The 22,501-nt window shown below is 47.4% G+C and overlaps 1 protein-coding gene across 1 annotated transcript in view; it reads left to right on the forward strand.

Annotated features, from left to right (window-relative positions):
• The first annotated feature begins 535 nt into the window (after nucleotides 1-535).
• CTNNBL1 (catenin beta like 1) overlaps nucleotides 536-22,501 on the forward strand; it is an 88,214-nt gene continuing 66,248 nt past the window's right edge. Inside the window, exons 1-2 of the mRNA XM_083744391.1 lie at nucleotides 536-716; nucleotides 21,796-21,981. Coding sequence (XP_083600517.1) covers nucleotides 687-716; nucleotides 21,796-21,981 — 216 coding nt within the window. The 5' untranslated portion in view covers nucleotides 536-686. The remainder of the gene's footprint in view (nucleotides 717-21,795; nucleotides 21,982-22,501) is intronic.

A 22,501-nucleotide genomic window follows, 5' to 3' on the forward strand; every position in this document is an offset into this window, starting at 1 on the left:
CTTCTGTTTAGTTTCTCCCCTTTGGGTGACAAGCAGCCAACAAATTTAATGCATGCACACATCATTTTATTCGGATGCTGCCCCTACATGGTTAAAAACCACGCTGTAGGCAGCTTACAACATGAAAAAACACGCATAATCACGCACATAACAGAAGTAGCCATAAACAATAAATAAAACACCTTCAGACACACAACAGATTTCCATACACATCATAAGAAGATCTAAAATGATAGAAAAGATTAAAATCAGCAGCAGCAGCCTCCTGCCACCCAACAAAACCACCTAAACAATACGCAGGCCAAGAAAATAATCATAATCATAATGATGGGAAAGGGAAAAAAGCTTGGGAACCGCCGCTCTAACCGCTGCGCCACACTGCCTCCCTCGAAAGGAGGGCGGGGGAAAGGAACGCCGCGAGCAAGCGCGCCGATTCCCAGCCCTGCCGCCAGGGGCGCTAGACGCAATAGCCGCCGCCGCCGCCGCCGCAGCTCCTCCTTCGGCCGAGCGACGCCTCCACGTGCGGCGCGCGCGCTTTACGGCGGCGGCGGCGGCGCTTCTCCCTCCCCCTCCCCTTCCGGGCGCTTTGCGGCAGCTTCGCGGCCTTTTGCGACAGTCCGGAAGAAGGCGGCGGCGCAGGCGGCGAGAGAAGCGCCGGTTCGCGGCGGGGAAGGGGCGCCGCCGGCATGGACGTCGGGGAGCTGCTCAGCTACCAGGTCAGCGGGGGCGGAGAGGAGGGGAGGGCTCCCCACAACCTCCCCCCCCCCGGGGCGAGGAGGCGCCTGAGGTGTCGCCATGGTTACCGGCGGGGGGAGGGGGGCTGCATCATGTGTTGTTGTTTCGGGGTGGGGGAGGGGCCCGGGGAAGCCCCCCCCCCCCCATGGTTGCTCTCACTTGTTAAATGTGTGCAGGTAAGACCGCCTTTCGCCCGAAGATCGCACAGGGCGGCTCACGACATGGAAATCAACATTCCCATCATCATCATCATCACTTTTAATTTTTATATCTTCCATTAGCACCTTAGAGACCAGCGAAGTTTGTGAGCTTCTATATGCATGCACACTTCTTCAGATACTTCAGAAATAGACTGGAAAGAGAAGCTGCTGAATTGCAACTCATTGCCAAAATTACAACCCTGGAGAGACCTGGTCTGAATAGAGACATTGGATTCTTATCTCATTATACATGATAAAGCTATTTTTAGCCATCTCACCCCTTGCTTTTTCCTGTAAGACCTATTGCAGTCGTTAACAGTCATCAACAGGTTTACCACACCTATCAGCCAATCACCCATTCCCACCCCCTTCTGAGTAACACCCCTCCCCACCCTCTCACTATGTACAGTGGTACCTCGGGTTAAATACACTTCAGGTTACAGACTCCGCTAACCCAGAAATAGTACCTCAGGTTAAGAACTTTGCTTCAGGATGAGAACAGAAATCGTGCTCCGGCAGCACAGCAGCAGCAGGAGGCCCCATTAGCTAAAGTGTTGCTTCAGGTTGAGAACAGTTTCAGGTTAAGAACGGATCTCCGGAACAAATTAAGAACTTAACCCGAGGTACCACTGTGTAAAGGTCTGGTGACTTTTGTCTCAGTGTATTTGAAGAAGTATGCATGCTCATACCAAGAACAAACTTAGTTGGTCTCTAAGGTGCTACTGGACGCGGGTGGTGCTGTGGGTTAAACCACAGAGCTTAGGACTTGCCGATCAGAAGGTCAGCGGTTTGAATCCCCGTGACAGGGTGAGCTCCCATTGCTCGGTCCCTGCTCCTGCCAACCTAGCAGTTCGAAAGCATGACAAAGTGCAAGTAGATAAATAGGTACCACTCCGGCGAGAAGGTAAATGGCATTTCCGTGTGCTGCTCTGGTTCGCCAGAAGCGGCTTAGTCCTGCTGGCCACTTGACCCGGAAGCTGTACGCCGGCTCCCTCGGCCAGTAAAGCGAGATGAGCGCCGCAACCCCAGAGTTGTCGGCGACTGGACCTAATACTTAGGGGTCCCTTTACCTTTAAGGTGCTACTGGAAGGAATTTTAATTTTTTTTATATATTTTGTTTCAACTACGGCAGACCAACATAGCTTGTTGTTGTTTAGTTGTTTAGTTGTGTCCGACTCTTCATGAGCCCATGGACCAGAGCACGCCAGGCACTCCTGTCTTCCACTGCCTCCCGCAGTTTGGTCAGACTCATGCTGGTAGCTTCGAGAACACTATCCAACCATCTCATCCTCTGTTGTCCCCTTCTCTTTGTGCCCTCCATCTTTCCCAACACCAGGGTCTTTTCCAGGGAGTCTTCTCATGAGGTGGCCAAAGTATTGGAGCCTCAGCTTCACGATTAATTTTTTTTTATTTTGTTTCAACTACGGCAGACCAACATAGCTACCTACCTGTAATTTGTATACCGTCTTTCTATCTTACAATACCCAAGGCGGTTTACAAGCCGAAGAAACAAAGAATGCACACCTTATAACAACCTAGGTAAAGGGACCCCTGATCGTTAAGTCAAGTCGCAGACGACTTTGGGGTTGCTGCGCTCATCTCGCTTTACTGGCCAAGGGAGCCGGCGTTTGTCCACAGATAGTTTTTCTGGGTCATGTGGCCAGCATGACTTAAGCCGCTTCTGGCGAACCAGAGCAGCACACAGAAACGCCGTTTACCTTCCCACCTCAGTGGTACCTATTTATCTACTTGCACTTTGATGTGCTTTCGAACTGCTAGGTTGGCAGGATCTGAAACCAAGCAATGGGAACTCACCCCGTCCTTGAACCGCCAACCTTCTGATCGGCAAGCCCTAGGCTCAGTGGTTTAGACCACAGCACCACCATAACAACCTAATGTAATACAAAAATGTGATAATGAAGCATAACTTTAAAATAAGCAACTTGCATCAAATAAAGTAACATTCAGCAATCATTAGATTACTATAGAATAATAATATTTCATTATTAAATATATAAAACCTTTTTATTTCCATAAGCATTTACTGGCCATTGGTGTTTATTTCATAAAATTTATACACCGCTTGATTGTAAAAAAACAAACTCGAAAGTGGTTTTAAAATGTTCACTTAATTGTCCTCTGCTCACTGTTTTCTTGTCTCTGCATGTAGTTTGATGCAATTTTATTGTGCTGTTTTATTCTTGTACCAGTTGGGTAATTTTGCAGTGTATAGCAGTATACAGTGGTACCTCGGGATCCGAACGGGATCCATTCCAGAGCACCGTTCACATCCTGAATGGAACGTAAGACGCGAGGGCGCGTCTGCGCGTGTCGTGTTTTGCTGCTTGCGCACATGCGCATATTGAACCCGAGGTATGACTGTATAAGTCTCTTAAGAAGTAATAAACATTGGAGAAAGAGGAACAACCTGTGGCTTGGTGGATAGAAGCACCACCTTTGTGTGTAGAAGTTCCTAGGTTCAGGGCTCAGCATCTCCACGTTGAAAGGATCACAGGTGTCATCAGGAAGGACTCACATAAGGCCTTGGGTAGATGCCATAATACTAGAACCAATGATGCCCTCCATTCATTGAATACCATTTGCTGAGAAGCTGTTGCCTCCATGTGATACTTATGGGTTTCTCAAGTGGCTTCTGATTAGCCACACAGGGGAGCAGGATGCTGCTGCACTAAATAGCCTGCCTTCCTCTGATCCACCTTCAGGGCTCGTGTTCTGTGAGGAAGCCTCGCCTGGCCTCTCTGGGTTCCCCTTCCAGCTTTGGGGAAGGAAACGGGGACAGACAAGTAACTGGAGAAAGGGATCCATGGGTGGCTGGAGAGGGCGGGAGAAACCAAGTCTCTCTTGGGGAGCAGCCAGGTGTCTCTCTCTTGCACCTGGACTGTACATGTGCTGATTGCAGGCGCTTGGCTCTGCCCCCTTTCCAGAGAGTGGCTTCACCATCACACAGGTTTTCGCTTGAATTCATCTCTTGCAACAAGCTAAGCTACCTTCAGAACTGATTTCTCTATTTTCTGAAAATTCTATTTTTGAGTTTGTTGTTTGATTTTTAATAGTTACAGTATTAATATTTTTATCTTTTCTGGGGTGGGGTGGGGAAGAAAGCCGTTAGGGCTGCTGCAGATGAGAATGATGATGCTCTAGCTAACATTTTTGGATTCTTTCTTATACTTTGTCACTTTCGTGTTCTTGAAATGCGGGTGGTGGAACGTGTGGCCTTTGTCTGGTGGTAGACACGTAGCTTTTTGCATTCATTCTAATGCCCACCTCATAAATATCAATCACTTAAGGTGCCATGGAGCAGTGATGGGAGACCTGTGCTGGTGTGTGGTTCCCAGCATTCCTCACCAGGCTGGCTGGGGCTGGGGGGAGTTGGGGGGGGGTCCAGCACCCATCTGGAAGGCCTCAGGTTCCCCTGTTGAAACTCAGTGCTCAAATGAAGCAGAACATGCAAAAGAGAGAAGGTTGTACCGATAGCAGGAAAACTGTAGGAGGCAGACCTGGGAGGTGCATTTGAAATAAATAGCTCCGTGACAGTTTCTAGTCATGCTTGGAGATGCAATTCTATCCATGGAAAGCTAAGAGGAGATGCAGCTGTGCTTCTATTTAACAGTTGAATAATTTCTCAAGACTGAAGGTATTTGAAATGGGTTAAATTAAAGTTGCACCTCATTTGCTTTTCCAGTTTCCATGTAACAAAAATAGGTGATTTGGAGAACCAATTTGATGCTCCGTCTCGCCCCTTTCATTAAAAAAAAAGTTTTTCCTCCCTCACCTACTCCCCCCACCCCCCTGGCCTCTTCCTTTCCAAGCTTCTAGTCCTGGGTCCCTACTAGGCAAGTTTTAGGGACTCTCCCTTCCTCTTCTCACAAGGACCACCTGCAGATCCCCTGCTGTGAAGCAGGTACACCTGGAGGGCCAGAGGTTCCCTATCCTTGTGCTGCTGCAAGGCCATAATATTTGGGAACATAATAATAATAATAATAATAATAATAATAATAATAATAATAATAATAATGATTTATTATTTATACCCCGTCCATCTGGCTGGGTTTCCCCAGCCACTCTGGGCGGCTTCCAACAAAACATTAAAATACAGTGGTCTGTTAAACATTAAAAACTTCCCTGAACAGGGCTGCCTTCAGCTGTCTTCTAAATGTCAGGTAGTTGTTCTTCTCTTTGACGTGGGTGGTGGGAGGGCATTCCACAGGGCGGGTGCCACCACCAAGAAGGCCCTCCTCTACCTGGTTCCCTGTAACTTGGCATCTCACAGCAAGGGAACCGCCAGAAGGCCCTTGGCGCTGGACTTCAGTGTCCAGGCAGAATGATGGGGGGTGGAGATGCTCCTTCAGGTATACAGGACCGAGGCCATTTAGGGTTTTAAAGGTCAGCACCAACACTTTGAATTGTGCTCGGAAATGTACTGGGAGCCAATGTTGGTCTTTCAGGACTGGTGTTATGTGGTCCTGGCGGCCGCTCCCAGTCACCAGTCCAGCTGCCGCATTCTGGATTAATTGCAGTTTCCGGGTCACATAGCCCCACATAGAGCGCACTGCAGTAATCCAAGCGAGAGATAACCAGAGCATGCACCACTCTGACAAGACAGTCTGTGGGCAGGGAGGGTCTCAGCCTGCGTACCAGATAGAGCTGGTAGACAGCTGCCCTGGACACCGAATTGACCTACACCTCCATGGACAGCTGTGAGTCCAAAATGACTCCCAGGCTGCGCACCTGGTCCTTCAGGGGCACAGTCACCCCATTCAGGACCAGGGAGTCCTCCACACTTGCCTGCCTCCTATCCTCCAAAAACAGTACTTCTGTCTTGTTGGGATTCAACCTCAATCTGTTAGCCGCCATCCATCCTCCAGGCACTCACACAGGACCTTCACCGTTTTCACTGGTTCTGATTTAAAAGAGAGGTAGAGCTGGGTGTCATCCGCATACTGATGAACACCCAGCCCAAACCCCCTGATGATCTCTCCCAGCGGCTGCATGTAGATGTTGAAAAGCATGGGGGAGAGGACAGAACCCTGAGGCACCCCACAAGTGAGAGCCCAGGGGTCTGAACACTCACCCCCCACCACCACTTTCTGAACCAGCCCAGGAGGAAGGAGCGGAACCACTGTAGGACAGTGCCCCCAGCTCCCAGCCCCTCCAGACGGTCCAGAAGGATGTTCTGGTCGATGGTATCAAACGCTGCTGAGAGATCCAGCAGAACTAGGAAACAGCTCTCACCTTTGTCCCTAGCCCACCGGAGATCATCAACCAGCACAACCAAGGCAGTTTCAGTCCCATGATGAGGCCTGAATCCCGACTGGAAGGGATCCAAATGGTCCGCTTCTTCCAGGCATGCCTGGAGTTGTTCAGCAACCACTTGCTCAATCACCTTGCCCAAGAATGGAAGATTTGAGACTGGGCAATAGTTGGCCATATTGGCTGGGTTTAGAGGGTTTTTTTTTTTTACGAAGTGGTTTAATGACCGCCTCTTTCAGTGGATCTGGGAAGGCTCCCTCACAGAGAGAAGCATTCACCACCCTGTGAAGCCCATTACCCAGCCCTTCTCGGCTAGCTTTTATAAGCCAGGATGGGCAAGGATCAAGGAGACAGGTGGTTGGTTTCACTCGTCCAAGCAGCCTGTCCACATCCTCGGAGGAAACAGATTGGAACTGAACAGCTGAGCCTGCAGCATTTTGTCTTTCTTGGGATCCAAGGAGCGCAGCACTATCCAGAACAGGTTGGCTCCTATCCACCCACCAACAGTGCCTCAGTCTGGCTTGGATTGAGCTCCAGTTTATCCGCTCTTGCCAGACCTGTGGAGGTACAAAGCAGAAATAGTGCTGCATGTCATCAGCATATTGATGACATTGCAAAACAAATATTCAGGTGACCCCACTTAGCCGTTTCGTATAGATGTTAAGTGGCATGGGGGGTATGATCAGCCGCTGTAGAATTCCATATTGGAACACCCCCCACAAGCACCACTTTCATCCAAAAGCAATTAGAACCACTACAAAGGGGTCCCCCCCCCCACCCACAACCAAGGCAGCTGAGTTGATTCAGGAGTCCCAAGGCAACTGATATAAAAGAATGAAATCCATCTAATCTCTTCTAACAGAGCAATTAAATCCAGAGCAGCTGTCTGCCCTCTTTATTGTACTGGGCCCAACACTTTTCAGGCTGTGGGGAGCAGCTGCTTGTGCTGGGAAATAGGAAAGTTTGTTACTGAATCTTAAGTTGCCTCCAGCCTCCCTTCTAAAAAATCTCTTTGCTACAATGCCCAGGGGGTCTAGCATTTCTGCTCTGCCGGCCCGAGCAGCCCCTTGAGGAATCTTTTGGAGGTGCCCAGAAAGTGATGTTTGATCCCAATTGTTGCACCTTTGGATTCCTTGCAGTTCTGCAGCGGATGCTGAGGAATAGCTCTTGGGGCGCCTGTAGTTGCAAGGGACTCTGTCTTGCGACTCTTAGAGCACATGCTGTTTTGCTGAAAAGTTGCTGCCCCCTATCGTGTAGCTCGAGCAATCTGATCATCTCAGTGGCCAGTCTGAAATGGGAATAGCACTTATGAGGTCAAACAAGTTAGGTTCATATAATTCTTCCCTTCCTTTCCCAGTTCTAAAAATACCGCACTGCTATACAGTGGTACCTCGGGTTACAGACGCTTCAGGTTACAGACTCTGCTAACCCAGAAAAAGTACCTCAGGTGAAGAACTTTGCTTCAGGATGAGAACAGAAATCGCGCGGCGGCAGCAGGAGGCCCCATTAGCTAAAGTGTTGTTGTAGTTGTTGTTATTTAGTTGTTTAGTCGTGTCCGACTCTTCGTGGCCCCCTGGACCAGAGAACGCCAGGCCCTCCTGTCTTCCACTGCCTCCCGCAGTTTGGTCAAACTCATGCTGGTAGCTTCGAGAACACTATCCAACCATCTTGTCCTCTGTCGTCCCCTTCTCCTTGTGCCCTCCACCTTTCCCAACATCAGGGTCTTTTCCAGGGAGTCTTCTCAGGAGGTGGCCAAAGTCTTGGAGCTTCAGCTTCAGGATCTGTCCTTCCAGGGAGCCCTCAGGGCTGATTTCCTTCAGAATGGAGAGGTTTGATCTTCTTGCAGTCAATGGGACTCTTAAGAGTCTCCTCCAGCACCATAATTCAAAAGCTAAAGTGGTACCTCGGGTTAAGAACAGTTTCAGGTTAAGAACGGACCTCCAGAACGAATCCAGAACCCCTTTGCATTATGGCCATGACGTTATAATGATATCCTCCGTGCGTCACTTCACTACCACCCTTGACAAGGCATTTGTGAAACTCAAATCTGTATCTTAAGCACATTTCACTGAGCTCTCTTCATGTGGCAAATGGAATTTATTTCCAAGCTGCCTGTTTGAAATGTGTTTGAAATGTGAAAACAGTTATCAGAAAGGTTGGCTGTGCATGTGATATACTCTAGAAATGTGGCAGTAGGGTGGTGCTTTCTGTTCCCGTTAATCGATAGGGTCTTAATGACGCTCTTTCTTCTTTGGCAATCCGTACTCTGCCTTCTGCTGTAGCCTTTTCAACTCTGGAGCTGATGGCATTAAGAGTGTGCAGATAGAAGCAGTGCTTATCATTCTGACACCCACAAAAATGTGAAAAGCATTTTTAAGAGCCTTTTGGGGAAATGGCTCCATTGACGGGCAGCAGGCCAACAACTGCCCCATGGTGTGATTTTTTTTGCTGGCTGGCATCCTTAGCAACCTCTTTGAGTGCTCAGGGATAGTTTTCTAGGAAGCTGTGGCCAACTGTTGATTTTCCCTCCCTTTGCCAGAATAACCCTGCAAGGGCAGCCGAATGCAGACTCGCTAAATTTGACTGATGTTTTTATAACAGTGTTCTGATCCATTTATTTGCGCAGGGCCCAGAGTTTCATGCTCCAACAAGCTTATTCTTCATCTGACAATTCAGTGGGAAGCCAAAAAGCAGTTAAAGCATTAGCCGGAGTCATTACAGAGGGACATTCTCATTTAAGGGAGGTTCAGCTAGATTGATTTCCTCAGAGTCTAGCAGTTGGAGATGTCTTGGGAGCAGCTTCTGTTGGTAACCTTGCTGTTGCTTCGGCTGCAATCACACTCGTGAAGATGCTTTATCTTCTTCACAGCAGTGGCAGCGGCTGGGAATAGATGGGTGCGAGTCTGCTGCTTTTAGAGTATAATGGGGAGCGCTCACCCTGTGTGGTTCCTTTTGCATAGGCTTGCTGGGGCGACACCTTCTTTGCGTCAGAATCATAGAGTTGTACAGTTGGAGGAGACCCCAAAGGATTGTCTAGTCCAACCCCTGCAATGCATGAATCACAGCTAAAGATTCCCTGGCAGATGGCCACCTCTTTAAAAACCTTCAAGGAAGAAGAGTCCACCACCTCCCAAGGGAGTCCATCCCACTGTCTAACACAGTGTTTCTCAACCTTGGGTCCCCAGATGTTGGACTACGACTCCCATCATCCCTGAGCTTTGCCCTTGCTAGCTAGGGATGATGGGAGTTGTAGGCCTAAAACATCTGGGACCCACAGGTTGAGAAAGGCTTGTCTAACAGCTCTTAACTATCATAAAATTCTTCCTAATGTTTAGTCCAGTTTCCTTTCTTATTTTTTTTCCCAAGTGAATTTTTATTGTTTTCCTTACATATTCTTTTCCAACAAATTGTAATAACACCATACATTCCCTTTGACTCTGCCGAGTCACGACCCCCCTCCCTCCCCACAACTGGTATATTTATCCTCTTTCCATCACACACATCATTCTCAAATTAGTACTATTATACATTCGAGGTATTATGTTAATCCTGCTAGTGTCTTGACCTCTTTACAATTCTTCTTTAAGTATTCAATAAATTTACTCCAGTTATTTTGATATCTTTGATCTCCCTGGTCCCGGATCCTCCCTGACAGTTTGGCAAGTTCTGCATATTCTGTCAACTTCGCCTGCCACTCCTGTATAGTTGGTATATCTTGTACTTTCCATCTTTGGGCCAGAAGGATCCTCGCGGCGGCTGTAGCATACATGAACAAATTTTGATCTTCTATTTTAATTTCTGTTCCTATTAAGCCTAATAGACACGCTTCTGGTCTTTTGGGGAAAGTATATCTAAAATTGCTTCCCAAATTTTTTTTACCTTATCGCAGGTCCACCACATATGAAAATAGTCCCCATCTGTCTTTTTACATTTCCAACACTTTCTTTCTTTTTTCCTATACATTTTAGCTAATTTTACTGGTGTCAAATGCCATCTATACATCATTTTTAGCAAGTTTTCCTTTAAAGCCATGCATCCTGTGAATCTCAAACCCTCCTCCCATAATCTTTTCCACGCATCCAATTCAATGTTATGCCCAATATCAATTGCCCATTTTATCATTGATTCCTTTACTTCTTCATCTTTTGTATACCATTCTAGCAATAAGCTATACATTCTTGATAAAATTTTATCTTTACAGTCTATTAACTCGATTTGGAATTTCGATTTTTTATCTTCGAACCCATTTCTCTTTTTGTCTTCCTTTAATAAATCACTGATCTGATGGTATTGCAGCCACCCTGTTAACATCTTTTCAATTTGGTCGTATGGTTTGAGCTTTATCCCTTGGGCTGTTTTCCTAGTAATAACCTTATATGTTACTCTTTCCCCTTCCATGTTTGCTTTTTTTGTTGTCAGCACCTCAATTGGTGATATCCACCACGGTGTCTTTCTTTCCAGGAGGTTTTTATTCCGATCCCATACTTCATATAAAGATTTCCTAATCACATGGTCTAGAAAACCTTTATGTACCTTTACTTTGTTGTACGATAGGTACGAATGCCAACCATATCTGTTATCATGGCCCTCTAAATCTAATAGGTCAGTGTTTTCTAAAGTCAGCCAGTCTTTTAACCATACCAAGCACGAAGCTTCATAATATAAAGTCAGGTCTGGTAAATCAAAACCACCTCTCTCTTTCTTATCTACTAGTATCTTCATTTTTATCCTTGGCCTTTTCCCCTGCCAGACAAACTTCGCTAAGTTTTTTTGCCAATCCTTAAATTGTCTTATCCCTTTTACCACTGATATTGCTTGAAATAAAAATAACAGTCTAGGTAATATATTCATTTTTATCACAGAAATTCTGCCTAATAATGACAATTTTAGTCTACTCCATATATCCATATCTTTCTTAATTTCTTTCCATACCACCTCATAGTTGTCCTTGTACAGGTTTATATTTTTTGTTGTCATCCATATTCCTAAATATTTTATTTTTTTAGCTATCGCGATTCCTGAGTCTACTTGTAATTCTTCCATCTCTTCTTTCTTCAATTTTTTTACTAGCATTTTCGTCTTGTTTTTGTTAAGTTTAAACCCTGATACCTTCCCAAACTCTTCCATTCTTTTTATTGCCTCTTTCGCACTTTGTCTTGGTTCTTCCAACGTTACGACTAGATCATCTGCGAAGGCTCTTAACTTAAATTCTTTTCGTCCCACCTTAATGCCTCTGACTTCTGATGATTCTCTTAGCTTCTTATTCAAGACCTCTAGGACTGTAATAAATAGCAGTTTCCTTTCTTATACAGCTTGAATCCCATGGTTTGAGCCCTACCCTCCAAAGCAGGAGAAAACAAACTAGCTCTATCTTTCATGCAAAAGCCCTTGAGATATTTGAAGATGGATATATCATGCCACCTCTCAGTCTTCTCCTCTCCAGGCTAAACATGCCCAACTACCTCAGCCGAAAAACCCTTGCACCTTCCTGATGTTCTGGACTGCAGCTCCCACCAGCTCCAGCGTCATGTGGCCACACTGGCTGGGACCGATGGGAGTGTTAGTTCAAAATATCTGGGTGGTGCCAGGCAGGCGAAGGATGCTTTAGGCCAGGGGTCAGCAAACTTTTTCAGCAGGGGGCCGGTCCACTGTCCCTCAGACCTTGTGGGGGGGGGCAGACTATATTTTGAAGAGAAACAAAAAATGAATGAATTTCTATGCCCCACAAATAACCCGGAGATGAATTTTAAATAAAAGCACACATTCCACTCATGTAGAAACACGCTGATTCCCAGACCATCCACGGGCTGGATTTAGAAGGTGATTGGGCCGGATCCAGCCCCCGGGCCTTAGTTTGCCTACCCATGCCTTAGGGTTCCCTTCGAGGAACTGCAAGGACACTTCTCAATTCCTGTCAGCTTCACTTCTGAGTATACTTTGGATTTCCTGGAAACATTTCTGAATTGCCTTTCTCTGGCTGATCTTTGCCACAATCCCTTCTCCCTCTGTGCAGTGTTTGGATCTTCACAGGTTCTTGATATAATTCCCTCTCCCCACCGTCTCCGCGCCCCCAACCTGACTCCTGTACATTCCACACATTGTACAAATTCTTCATCTTGCTTCTAATCCCAAGTGAAAACATTCATTTTTCTCCTGTCGTTGTTTCTCCAGGTTTCATGGGTTTCGTTATTATTTATTACCCTCTTATTTAATTCTAAGTATTTTTGATGCAATTTGCATGTGGCACAGAAGACATTAGAAAATGTAATGCTGCGCTGTATTTCATCGAGCTCCGCTTGTTTCAACAGCTCGTCTGGAAAAGAAGATTGATTTCGCTCATATTTTTTCTTCCCGGTTTTAGAAATGAAAGGCTCCCGCAGTGAAAGGAAAGGGGGGCCGGCATCTATTCAGGCATATTTCAAATCCTTGCAACATCCCCCCCTTCTTCTTTCCCCCCACCCAAGCTCCACATTTCCCAGTGAGATGAGGCTTCTGCAAGCAAGGCTGGGGAAAATAAACATTCATTTCCTTATTTGTTTGCCTGTTTTCAAAGCGTAGTCTGGGTATAACTTAGGAGTCAGCCTCTGCCTGTTTTCCCTCTCCCTTCCGCTTCTCAGACCCCCTCAGGCCTGCGCTGCGCTTGGGTGACCCGCCTGCCGCTTTCAATGAAATGGCCCCATCACATCAGAACGCTGTCATTCATTCATCCCCCGGGGAGTTGTGTGAGGCTTGGTTTACTTGCCTGTTGTCTGGTGATATCGCTTCTGGGGATGCATCCTGTTCACTCCCACTTGGTGCTGGTGCCACGCATGACCTGTGGGGATTACGGAGGCTGAGTCTGTGAGCAGGGAGGCTTGCGGCCACCTTCTTCCTACCAGACTTGCAATATATTTGATGATTACAGGGAGATGTGAAAACACCCCTGAAGGAAGAAGGCAGAGGTTCTCAAAAGGGTGTGGCAGCAGAGGATGGCAAGGGTGGCAGGAAGATTCAAGGACAATCAAATAAACATTCACACAGCTCAGTGTAGTATAGTACAGTATAGTATTAAAATATTTTCATCATTATTTTGCAGAATATAGATAGGTACCTTTTCAAAATGAGAGCAAGAGCATCAGGTGATACCAAGCACAATCCTAGTTGCGTTTTCCAATGCATTTCCTACCAATAAAAAATTCAGTGTGACGCGAGCAAGTTTTTGTTCTGAAAGTGTGGCCCAGAGAAAAAAGTTTGAGGACGACTGGTCTAGGGTTTGGATTCTTTCCCTTCTTGTAAGATCCACAATTATTTACTTATTTAGTGGAACAAATGTTTTTGAAGTGGTGTGCAATAGAAAGCAGGGTTTTTATGAGCGCATGCCCTTCGGATGCTGCCGCCGCCGCTTGTCTTGCATTTGGATGGCAAGGCCTCCTGGAGGACTGAGTCCCATAGATCAGCTTGAGCCCAGGCCTCCAAGTGGGGAAGCTTCAGCACCGCCTCCATGGACTTCCTTCGGCCTTGCATTCATTCCTCCTCCGATGCCATTGAAAGAGTTCTTTGAAAACAAAGACTGTGGGCTATCTGCGTTGAGGCAATTGTTGAACACATTATCTTAAAGTGGCAGTTAATGGCATGCATGCCCTTGTTGCCTCTGTTTTTCCGCGCTTGAGGCAATGCTGGGCTGCGTTGAGTGTGCTTATGATCTTTATTCCACGGAGTCAAGGGAAAAGATGGTGATTTGTTTGCACCCTCCGGACCGGAGGACAGAATGCTGCGTCTGCACCGCTGTCAGTAGCTGGCGGTGAGCTGTTTTTTGGCAGCAGGTGTGGGTCAGGGGAGGAGCCATGCGTGGTTTTGCTGACATTGCCAGCAGCCCGATTAAATGGAAGCCAGCTTTGTATTATTGTGTTCCCATTCCGAGGCCAGTTAATTCTGGTGCAGAGGCTTGGAGAGTTTGCTTCCAGGTGTAATGTGCTTGCCCCAGCAAGGCTTTTGGTCCCGACACGGAAATGGATTGGTGGTTGTGCAGAAGTGCCATTTGGACGGCTCCCTTGGCCCTTCATGATTGTGTTGCCGAGGTCCTTAGGAACACGGCTCCCCCCTTTTCTGAGCCAGCTCGACTAATTGCTTTCCCATTTTGATTGTCCTGGATTTCTCTTCTCTAAACATTTAATCTATGCTGTGCTCCATCAAATAGTGGCTCTGCCTTCGTGCCAGGTTTGGCTTGGGCGACGCTGGGCACCGTGCCTCTTAATTCGGCACCAAACATTTGGTCAGGGGAGGGAGGGAAGGAGGGCCCCGCCTGCAACAATTGCACTGAGTACAGCACCTGTCAGTTTGCAAAGAGCTCAGGAACCCATAAACTTTTACACAGCGCAGCAAAACACTTGCAGATGGCCTAAACTGATGATTAAATATTGCTGCTGTTTTGCCCAGAAAGGCTGTGCCCATACCCCATGTGTCTGGTTTCTGATTACTTCGTGTAATTAAGGGGTCGCAGCCAAGTCCAGCTATTTCCAAGGGTTCCTCTTCCAATCCATCTCGGGAGAGCAGAGGGGAAAGCAATTGTCACGATTGCCAAAAGCTGATTTGTGCTGCTGCAGTCAGTCAATTCCCAGTTGCCACTTTTGGGCCTCGGAACAGAATGCCTGCGTGATGCTTGAGGACAGCTGAGAGAGGCAAGATGAGGATGGATCGTGGGCTCTGCCTGCTGCTGGCGGTGCAAAAGCGATTGAGATTGCTCTGGTAGGCAACAGGCTATAAATCTGCCTGTAGCAAGCCCACTAGATGCCAGGGGCTGCCAGTTTGACAAGACGCAGCCTTCTTGCGAGCCCCTTCCCTCACAGCCTTCCCGTGTTTCCCACAGTTGAGAGGCCATTTTCTAGTGGGATTCCGTGGGAGAGTTCGGCCCTGGCTCCCTCCTCAAAGAGCCACCCAGGAGAGGAGGAGAAGGGCCAGGGTAGTGGAAAGTTCAGCCACTTGCTTTGCCTGAAGTTGCAAAGTTCTAAAACATGCCAGAACTGATTTTTTAAATTCAGTTTTCATTCCCTCGAATAACAGGCTTTGTGTTCATGTGTTGATGGACGTGGAGGCCCAGTGGAACCACAGGGGAAAAATTGGGAGATTTCAGAATGGTAGGGTGAACCCCAGGGGGTGCAGAGATATAAAAAAGGGCACCCCCACGAAGAACAAAATGCTGACCTATAAAGCCTTAACGGACTGCAGTACCTCAAGGACTACCCCCCCTCACTTACCCCATCCCTTTGATCCTCATCCTTGTGCGCTTCCTCCATGAGAGGTCTGGACGACGGTGACATGAGGCCAGGCCTTGTCTGTAGTGGCCCCCCACTGGTGGGATGCTCTCCCCAGAGAGGCTTACCTGGCGCCTTCACTGCATATTGTTAGGTGCCAGGAAAAAAAACACATTCCTCTTCTAGACCTTTGACCAATGAAACAATCTATAGCCTTTTAAATGTATCCGTGGGAGGCGGGTTGTTGTTATGTTATGCATTTTGTGTTTTGTACTGTAAACCTGCCACCTTGCGATCTTTGGATGAAGGGTGTGTGTGTGTGTGTAACTGTATACATTTAATTAATAGGAATCATAAATAAAAAATCCCATGGGGGGCTGAGCATGCTCAGTAGTCTCCAGAAACCACAGAGCATTGAGTGCTGGCTAGAAGATGAAAATGGACGACTGGGGACGGGTGTGAACTACCCAGCTCGAGACCTTGACAGAGTTACAGCCGGGAGTGTCCTGCAGGATTATTAGCCACAATATTTTGTTGCAGTTCCTACATTAGTATGTCAGGAATCCATAGATCTGCTCTGTATTTTAATTTCCTATTGTCTGTGTTCATCCTGGCATCAGTGGTCTAGGTCGTTTCCTAAACACCAACATTTTTTTTTACCATTTCCATCAGCTGTGGGCTCTCATAAACGGTTCTAGTCTGTGGGTTATATAGCGACTCTGAGAAACGTTTAGCTTAGTTGAGTCTCACCCTCCTAACCTGTAAAAGGGCCAACTTGCAACTGTGTGTTTTTCCCTACTGGAAATGAGCGGTGCTGGAAAAGGATCCGGTGGCTCTTGCAGCCGAAGGCATTTCTTGAGAGGGCTGCTGTCAAAAGCTCTCTTTTTGCTGTCTTGGCAAATAAAACAAGAATGGCGCACACATACTCTCACACACCCCTTCAGCAAAATGCCAGGCAGGGAAATCTTGAGAGTCGCCTGGTTCTTTAATCTGTTTCACATTCCGCAAAGTGGATGCTTGTCTGCTTTCTCATGTCTCCGGAGGCAAGAGGAAAAGCTGTCTTGACAGACTTTGATGTGGAGTGTCTGATCTGTAGGAATTCTGGTGCTGCTCCTCTCCAGCTCTGCCAGTCTGCTTATTGTCTCCATTATGGCCCAGATGGCCAAAGCAGAACTTCGAAGCAGTGCTGGGTGTACCAAAGGGGGCTGCTCCTGCGTCTCTGTGGCTTGGGAGGGGGCAGTTTGCTCCCTTGTTATGCCTCCTTGCGTTGCTTTCCAAAACGGAACAAATGGGAAGATGGTGTAATGAGGGACCACTTTTTTCAGGTGACTGTCTCACCTTCTTCTGTAGCTCCAAGGTTTGTCAGAAAGTTTGGGCTTGCTGTGCTTGTCGGAAGACAGTGGAATAGTTTCCACGGTAAACGCAGTGTGCCAAAGTGGAGAACCCTCATTGCGAAATACCCTGGCCAGCATCCTGGACCAGCTGCCATTTCCAATCTGCCCCACATAAAGGGCATTGTAATGCTTCACCCAGTGTACAGTGGTGCCCCGCAAGACGAACGCCTCGCAAGACGAAAAACCCACTAGACGAAAGGGTTTTCCGTTTTTGGAGGCGCTTCGCTAAACAAATTTCTCTATGGGGTTGCTTCGCAAGATGAAAAAATCTTGCGAGTTCCCGTGTTTTTCTCTCGCTTTTTTTCTGCCCTTTCCCTAAGCGCTAAGCCGCTTATCAGCTGTTCCGCTGATAAGCCGCTTCTCAGCTGATCGGTAAAAGCCGCTAGACCGCTAATAGCGCTAATCCGCTAAGCTGTCAATGGCTTGCTTCGCAAGACGAAAAAACCGCTAGACGAAGAGAATCACGGAACGGATTAATTTCGTCTTGCGAGGCACCACTGTACAACTAGTACTTGGGCAGGCAAGGTCACATCAGTCTCAATAAACCTACCATTAAAATTATGGACTGGTCATTTCTTTGTCAGAGGGTAAATGGGCAAATTTAGCAGGGGATCAAATACTCCCCCCCCACTGTATTATCTTGAATTGTGCTTATGGGGCAGTGGGGAGCCATTGCAGGCCCCGGGGGGCACTTGCAGACTTTTGGCCCACTCTCTTTGTGCCAGCCTGCCCCCATGATGGAGAATGAGCAGGTTCGTCCCTTTGGAGTTTATGGCAGTGAGGATCCTGATCTCTCCATGCAGAGCTATATGCATGCAATTTCTTTTCTCTGTGCTCACTTGTTAGCTAGTATGAAATGTACCCTTTAGAAATGCCCATGAATTTTCCTCTGCAAGGCAGCTTAATTTCCTAAAACGAAAGGGTGGGGGGAGGGGGGAAATGTTTAGCTCTTGCTCTACCTGACACTGCTTATTGCTTTTGAGATGCACTAGAGAAAAGCAGGATTGAAGGCAGGCTGGCTTAACACAGGTGTTAGAAAAAAGATTAAGAGGTTGGAAAGATATCGCTGGAGATTTGAGGCTCGCTTCCTGAAGTCTCTCTAAATTGACAGCTAATAGGTAGTTCTTCTTGATGGCTCTTTCCAGCTATATTCAACCGGCGGAGATCCACACACAAAGGGAGCCCTTTCACTTCCAAAGATTCATTTCACATTTCTTTTAACAAATGATTTCTGAGCTCCACGGTAACAAGGTTATTTTGCCTTTGCACCATGCAAAGCAGGCACTTTGCTTTTATTAAGCAGACTTTATTAATTCATTTCCAGATTCTTCTCCCCCTCCCCTTCTCCCCCCCCCCCCCGCTTCTTATTCTCCATTTCCAATCACACCAAGTTGCTGATGAAGGCCTGCCAGTCGCTAGAGCTAAGCTCCTCAATTCACTCTTCTACTGGAAGGAGCTAGGGAAGGCGGCCTTCTCCGAAAAGAACTGATTCGGGGAGCCAGTGCTGCTGTCAACAGGCCCTTGTCTGGTCACCAGCGGCAAGTTGCAGCTGCAGCAGATCAGCCAGAGAAGCATTTGCGAGGCTTCCAAAAAGCTTGCTTTTTCAAAAAGCCATTGAACTGCCACAATACGTATAGATGTGTTCTGTGTTGATGCTGTGGCTAGGAGAGCACAACCCTTTCCTGGACAACCACTCCCCAGCTGGAAAATTGGGTGGATGTCCCAGGCCCTCACAAAATTGCCTGTCTCTAATAGCATGCTGGGTGCTTTGAAAGTTTATTAATTAGAAATGTATGGAACATCGGGGGGGGGGGGGCGAGGAACAATCTGTGAAATGGGTTTCCGGAAGAACCTCAGCCTGATGGTCAGGATGAAAACGCTCTTCCGTCTCTTTTCAAGGATATGAAAAGGAGGACCCCAAAGTCTGCCCCCCTCCATGATCTCTCATAGCAACCAGCCAGGTGCTTCTGGGAGGCCGGGGGGGGGGGGCAGGACAGAGAAATAGCATCTTTCCCCTCTTGTTTCTCCCCAACATTCCCTGGCATTCAGAAGTGTATTGCCCTTGAATATGGAAGGTTTGTTCTTTGAGACAGTTTTGGTGACCTGATCACTCATCTCCCTGTTGCAGTATTGATGGCTGTTTTACTTTGACATGGTTTGGCTTCCCGTTGGTGATCATTTGATACTTCCTTGACCTGGTCCCATCCAGAAGTTTCAGATTGCAACTTCCATCCACCCACATCACTCCCAACCGGCACGGCTGTATGATGCTGAGTCTGATGGTAGTTGTAGGTCAAAACATCTGGGGGCACCAAGTTGGGGAAGGTTGTAGAGAGATTCCTCCCATGTGCCTTGGGATCTGCGCATCATAGTTTTTGTCTAGGAATCCAGTGGTGTTCGGGTGCCAGTGGGTTGGCAGCATTAATAATTACACTCGAGGCACTTTCATAATTTATCCTAATGACTCCGTTACTGCATATTAGAGGAGATTTCTCCCCCCCGCCTTCCCCAATTGAGGTCGAAGCAGATCGTAACTGCCGATAATGACATCGATTGCAGGCTCGGAGGAAATGGAGTTGGCTTTGTAGTGGAGTTTTAATTTAGCAATTGTTCTGGTGATGTAGCCCTCTTCTATGGTACATTACTTTGCGTCCAACCAAACGGTGTGCTCCCCTAGCCCCTCATTACGGCTGCAGTCTCATTGCTTTTTAATTAAAAAAAAAATGGAGGGAGAAAAACAAGAACCGGCAGCCTTAGATTGCACGCTGCCTTGATAGGCAGAGTCGAAAGCAAACGCTTGTAGCCATTTCAGAACTTTCAACTTGCAATTTCAAGCTGGGTGCGAGAGCCGTTCCTTCTCAAGGAAGCCGAGCTTAGCGGGGCATCTTTCCTGCCAGAATGTTTTTTCACCCCTTAAGTGGAGCTGAGTGAGGGCGGAATTACATGTTGCTTCCATTAAGTGCTTATTTCCAGACTTCTGTTTGCCCAAGTAAAGTGCATGCAGGGAAAGAGGGGCAGCAGGAGATGCTTGCTTGACCTTTCCTACACCTTCCTATTTTTGCTGCTAAGCCCCCCCCTCCCGCCCACAAGACCTTTGGCTCTCCAGCTGGACCCTTCCCCTCTTTTCTCATTCCGAGGCAAATGCCAGGTTTGCTTTGTAACGCTAGACCAGGGGTCAGCAACCCGCGGCTCCGGAGCCGCATGTGGCTCTTTTACACCTTTGCCACGGCTCCGGGGCGGATACTAGCGAGGGGAGGAGGCGCATTGTGTGCCCTGACACTCCCCACTGTTTTAAATGTCGCAATGGTTTTGCGGCTCCCAGTTGTTTTTTTCTTCGGTCCAAGTGGCTCTTTTTGTCTTAAAGGTTGCAGACCCCTGCGCTAGACCAATGTGCACCTCCAGTCTTGGCACACCTTCTTTTGGGGCACTGTAAACTGAACCGTGTCAGTTTTCCTTGTAGGCCAAGAGTATCTCTAATCACAAAGGCAGTGCTGGGTTGCAAACAGTGCTTCCCCACAGCACTTCCAAACAGCACTGTGGTTTCTGGGACTGAATGTGGGGTGTCCCGTCCGTCCCCCCCGCATCTGCAGGGGGTGGGGTCTGCTTCATGCCAATCCCTGCCACTGAAAGGGTCTGGTGCAGGGGTCAGCAAACCTTTTCAGCAGGGGGCTGGTCCACTGTCCCTCAGTCCTTGTGGGGGGCCAACTATATTTTGGAGAGAAAAAATATATTAACAAATTCCTGTGCCCCACAAATAACCCAGAGATGCATTTTAAATAAAAGCATACATTCTACTCATGTAAAAACACGCTGATTCCCGGACCATCCATGGGCCGGATTTAGAAGGGGATTGGGCCGGATCCATGGTCTAGTGCAAGGGCAGCTCATGTGAGAGTGGAGGAGAGAGTGGGATTAGCATTTCATCATCATCATCATCATCATCATCATCATCATCCTTGTTTGTTTGTGCCCTGCCTTTCCATACAAAATAAAAAAATTCCTTCCAGTAGCACTTCAGAGACCAACTAAGTTTGTTATTGGCATGAACATTTGTGTGTATGCATGCGAAAGCTCATACCGATAACAAACTTAGTTGCTCTCCAAGGTGCTACTGGAAGGAATTTTTTTTATTTTCTTTCAACTACGGCAGACCAACACGGCTACCTACCTGTAACTGCCTTTCCATAGTTAAACCACACTCAACGTTGAAAAAAATACATAATTACAAAAATATAACGAAAGTAATCATAAGCAGTAAATAAAAGGTCTCAATAAGCGCTCAGTAAAAAGACACAATCTCCATATGTCATGTTAAGGCCTAACAATAGAGATGCAAGAAATCAGTACCAATAGCAGCAAAAGGTAAGCACCTCCAAAATTAAATCTTGACCCCAGCCAAAAACCCCTGAATGAAACCCCACCCCAAGAGTCTCTGGGCAACGTGAGCCAGGAGGTCCAAACATGGTCTCTGGCCTGTTCAGCAGCCTTCGACTTTGTAGCTGGATTGCCCAGACAACTCGACTTGCCCTACATCCCGATGGAGGATTCTGAACAAGTGGGGGGGGGGAGGAGCTTTGTGTCTCCGTTCCACTTGATTCTCCAGTCCCAGCAATTCCCACCTCTACCTGTATGGTAGGATTGGAGCTGCAGCTGGTGCTTTTGTTGGTTACTTTTTAAATGACTGCTACAAATGTTCACATACATTTATAAAATTGATTGTGATGACATTGCAGCAATGTATAAACACATTTAAACGTTAAGTAAACATTAAGAAATCTGGGTGCCTGCGTACTAGAGGTAGGATCTCTTGTATGTATCTGGAGTTTATAAAGCATGCCAATGTGTCGAGAGCAACCCTTAAAAGAAATAACCACTTATTTTTATTACTTTTGCCTGTGTGAGGGAAAGGGATGGAAGTGGGTTCTCTTGGATCATTATATATATATATTTTGCCCCTGTCCGCAGCCAAACAGAGGGACAAAACGGCCTCGTGAAGATGAGGAAGATGATCTCAAAGTGCGGCACAAGCAGGGCGGTGCGCGGGAGCGTGGCCGTCACCGGGAAGAGGAGGCAGCTGTGACGGAGGAGACGGAGGACGAGAGGAAGAAGGTCCTTCATATCATTGAGAAGGGCGAGGAAGAAGAGGAAGAGGTACTTTTCTCATGAGGAGGCTGTGCTGCCCCTCTGCCCCTCTTTCTCTGGAAAGCAAAGGGACGTGAATTCAGTGTACAATGGTTTGTGGTCTGCAGCATGGGAAGAATTTCCCTGATAGCTGGACAGGATTATTTTGTAGAATTACAGAACTGTAGAGTTGGAAGGAACCCCAATGCAGGAATTTGTGCCCTTCAGTTTTTGGCTTAGTAAATACCCAGTTTTTTTGCGGATGCTGAATTTCCTCTACGGTAGAACAGCGTTTTGTGCTTATGTGAAGGAGATAAGATTTGAGTTGCACCCCTTCCTTCTGGATCCACAAGTGTACTTCTTCCTCTCCTCTTCTCCCCCCGCCCCCCACAGCAGGAGCAAGACATTCCATGGGGCTTGGGAGCTGATTCCACTCTATTTGTGTAGCAGTTAACAAGCCTGGGGGATCTAAACACTCATGGAGGGCTGCCCTTTCTGTGGAAGGTTTGGCGGGGACAGAACGAGGCTTGGGGGTTGAGGAGAGACATTT

Source organism: Podarcis gaigeae (genome assembly GCF_964106915.1).
Source record: "Podarcis gaigeae genome assembly, chromosome: 6".
NCBI classification, from domain to species: Eukaryota; Metazoa; Chordata; class Lepidosauria; order Squamata; family Lacertidae; genus Podarcis; species Podarcis gaigeae.